Source organism: Polyodon spathula, chromosome 51, assembly GCF_017654505.1.
Source record: "Polyodon spathula isolate WHYD16114869_AA chromosome 51, ASM1765450v1, whole genome shotgun sequence".
Lineage (NCBI taxonomy): Eukaryota > Metazoa > Chordata > Actinopteri > Acipenseriformes > Polyodontidae > Polyodon > Polyodon spathula.
The window spans coordinates 776,484-779,494 of NC_054584.1; the positions used below are offsets into that span (position 1 = coordinate 776,484).

A 3,011-nucleotide genomic window follows, 5' to 3' on the forward strand; every position below is an offset into this window, starting at 1 on the left:
GTTATTAATACGCGCCGTGTCGATCCGTTTCAATATGAATGCATTGCATTGGTCAGAGGTTTAGCTATGAACTGCACGGTTTGTTGAAATGATACTGCTTGACTGGCGCTGTGTTGGCGTTCACGGTAACCATTGCAGGAAAACGACGGTGTCTTACCCAAACCAATCCATACAAATACACTGACAATGCGTGGGACGCACACCGCGCGTAAAATCAGAGTGTGCCGCGTAAAATAACAACACACCATGTCTTCCGATAGAACTGCATAGTGCCGGGATGGGATTAAATTCTGCAGCGCTGAAATTCTCGTTCTGTAGTATATCCCACAGGAGCCGGTGCATAGCGGCGGTGTGCATAAAAAATACAAATCTAATAAAATCATCCACACAGGCACATGGTTTGTCTCGTTTTCTCCAATTCGACATTGATTTGGCAGTTTATACACCCGCGTATATTTTGAAGAAAAACCTCCTATTTATTTTACTGGATAGTTTATATTTTAAGAGGTAAGCGGTACCCCCTCTCTCCCTTCTCTGTTAAATACTGCTACGCGCCCTGCCCGTTATAAAGATCCTGCCGTTATATAATGCAATATTTAAGATTTAATAAAACGTGTATGGCTTTCAGCTAAATTTGGCGAGACGATATAAATCGCTCAGGGCTACAAGTTCATAGCATAAGATAAGAAATTTAAACAACTAAAGTGGGATGTGTATTTTAATAATCAAAACGTGGATGAAAATACATTCTGAAAACCGCGCTGTTGTTATTATTATTATTATTATTATTATTATTATTATTATTATTATTATTATTATTATTATTAATATGTGATACATTTCCCTACACTGTTTTGTTTTGTTTTAAAATAATAAATATGGGTTTATTTATTAAATGCAGTTCGCGGTTCATGTTTTCGAGACGGTGTATTACTTTAATCTCTTATTTCAAAGCTCCGTTCAAAAAGTTTCGCGAATTCGTAGTGTTGATTTGCTGTGCGTCTGAAATCAAACCACTGGAACTGAAAATATTTTGTCAAAATAAGTAATTTTGCAGCGAGTGTCTGATTGCATTGACGACTTTAATAGGCCACCAGCGCAATTCATTTCAAACAGTAATGAGAAAAGGAACACAGAGCCGCACACGGTAAAACGCAGGAGACTTTTTAGAAGCTGTTTTAAGACGCCTGATTAAAGCACAAAGCGGTCTGACATTTTCACACACGAGTGTTGTTTCTGTATCCCTGATTACTGAGAGGAGGTTGAAATCCTCACAGATTCTCGCAGGGTTCCAATGCAGCAACTGCATTGCACGACTGTATCTGTGAATGCATGACTGTACACACACACACACACACACACACACACACACACAATGACACACACTGCATCAGCGTCGTGCATCAGCAAACCGGTCTGGAGCGGCGATTGCGCATTATCAAGCGAACTGATCCCCGGCACAGTGCCGCACGCACGCCTCCAGCCTTACCCGGGAAAGAAAGCACACTGCATTCCTGACCGGCACCCTTTCAAACGCCCAGCTCAATAAACAAGACACCTGCTTTGAAGCCGGGTTACAGGAACAGCAAGCTGCATTACATATTCATGGGTATTTAATACAGCTATCTCTACAGATAGGGTATGCGTGTGACAGATAGAGATAGATAGATAGAGGGAGACAGACAATATATAATAGCTTAAGCAAAATAAATTCACAATATTTTGCAAAAATAATAAAAAAAAGACTGCAGGTTATCAACACAACAGTTCTGATTGCCATTATTATTATTATTATTATTATTATTATTATTATTATTATTATTATTATTATTATTATTATTCTACCCTACCTCCTCCACCCACCCCCTCTCCTCCTCTCCCCGGCTCACCTTCTCTCCTCATGCCCACTTTGAGGCACTTCTTAAAGCGGCAGTACTGGCACTGGTTGCGGTGATGCTGGTCGATGGGGCAGTCTCGGTTTCCCCGGCAAGTGTAGCTCAGGTTCCGCCTCACGGAACGCTTGAAGAAACTCTTGCAGCCCTCGCAGGTAAACTGCCCGTAGTGCTTGCCGCTCGACTTGTCTCCGCACACCATGCAGTCCACACTGGGGGTCTTGTCCCCGGAATTGGAGTCATTGCCCGGCGTGGAAACAGGCGGGGTGCCCGGGGTTTGGATGGGGGTCCCCGCGGTGTCCTGGCCGCAGTGCGGGGCGGGGGCTGGGAGCAGGGAGCCGGGACCCGCGGAGATGCCTTCTTGCCAAGAATTCACTACCATTGCCATACTATAGCAGCGCTTTTACTGGTCACAAAACAAAAAAAAAAGTGTAGCAGCTTCTGTTTATCTGTCAAATATTTTTTTTTATTTTGGGAGGTGGTGCTGATCCGTTTGGACGAAACCAGAAAAGCGAGGCGTCCGTTCTGATTTTAATCCAGACTTTGAAATTATTACTTTTTTTTTTTTTTTTAAATTCAGTCTTAATTCCTTTTGTCTTTGATCTGTTGACAAATCCAACGATTCTCTTTGTTTCGGATGTTTTTTTTCAGCAGAAAGCAAGAAAACGTAAAAAAAAAAAAAAAGAAAAAAAAGAAATCCGTTTTGAAAATCTTCAATGCAATTTTAAAAAAAAATAAAAAAAATATATTAAATATAATAAATCTCTCTCCCCCATCAAAGAAAAAAAAAAACTGGACTGGAGAAAATGAAGTCAGTTTCTCCGAGATAAGGTCAGTTCGACCCCGATCCCGTTGTCCATCTCTCCGAGTTTAACTGTGTGTAACTAACAAGGACAAAACACCGTGCGTGCAGCTAAAACACACTTACTGAATTAACTTTATATATTTTATTATCCGTGCAAAATAAAAAACGGACAAATATGTTTTTTAAAAAGCGTCAAATAACTTATCTTATCGTTTTAACATTGCACAACTGAGAGTTTCAGGAATAAAACTAAATCTAAAGCTGAAAGAAAAAAAAAAAGTTTTATGTTTTTTTTAATCATTTTTATAAAAATC

General features: G+C 40.2%; 1 protein-coding gene across 1 annotated transcript in view; it reads right to left on the reverse strand.

The window, feature by feature from the left end:
* Positions 1–2,564, reverse strand: part of nr2f5 (nuclear receptor subfamily 2, group F, member 5) — a 6,604-nt gene extending 4,040 nt beyond the window's left edge. Inside the window, exon 1 of the mRNA XM_041239014.1 lies at positions 1,890–2,564. Coding sequence (XP_041094948.1) covers positions 1,890–2,280 — 391 coding nt within the window. The 5' untranslated portion in view covers positions 2,281–2,564. The remainder of the gene's footprint in view (positions 1–1,889) is intronic.
* Between the last annotated feature and the right edge of the window lie 447 nt (positions 2,565–3,011).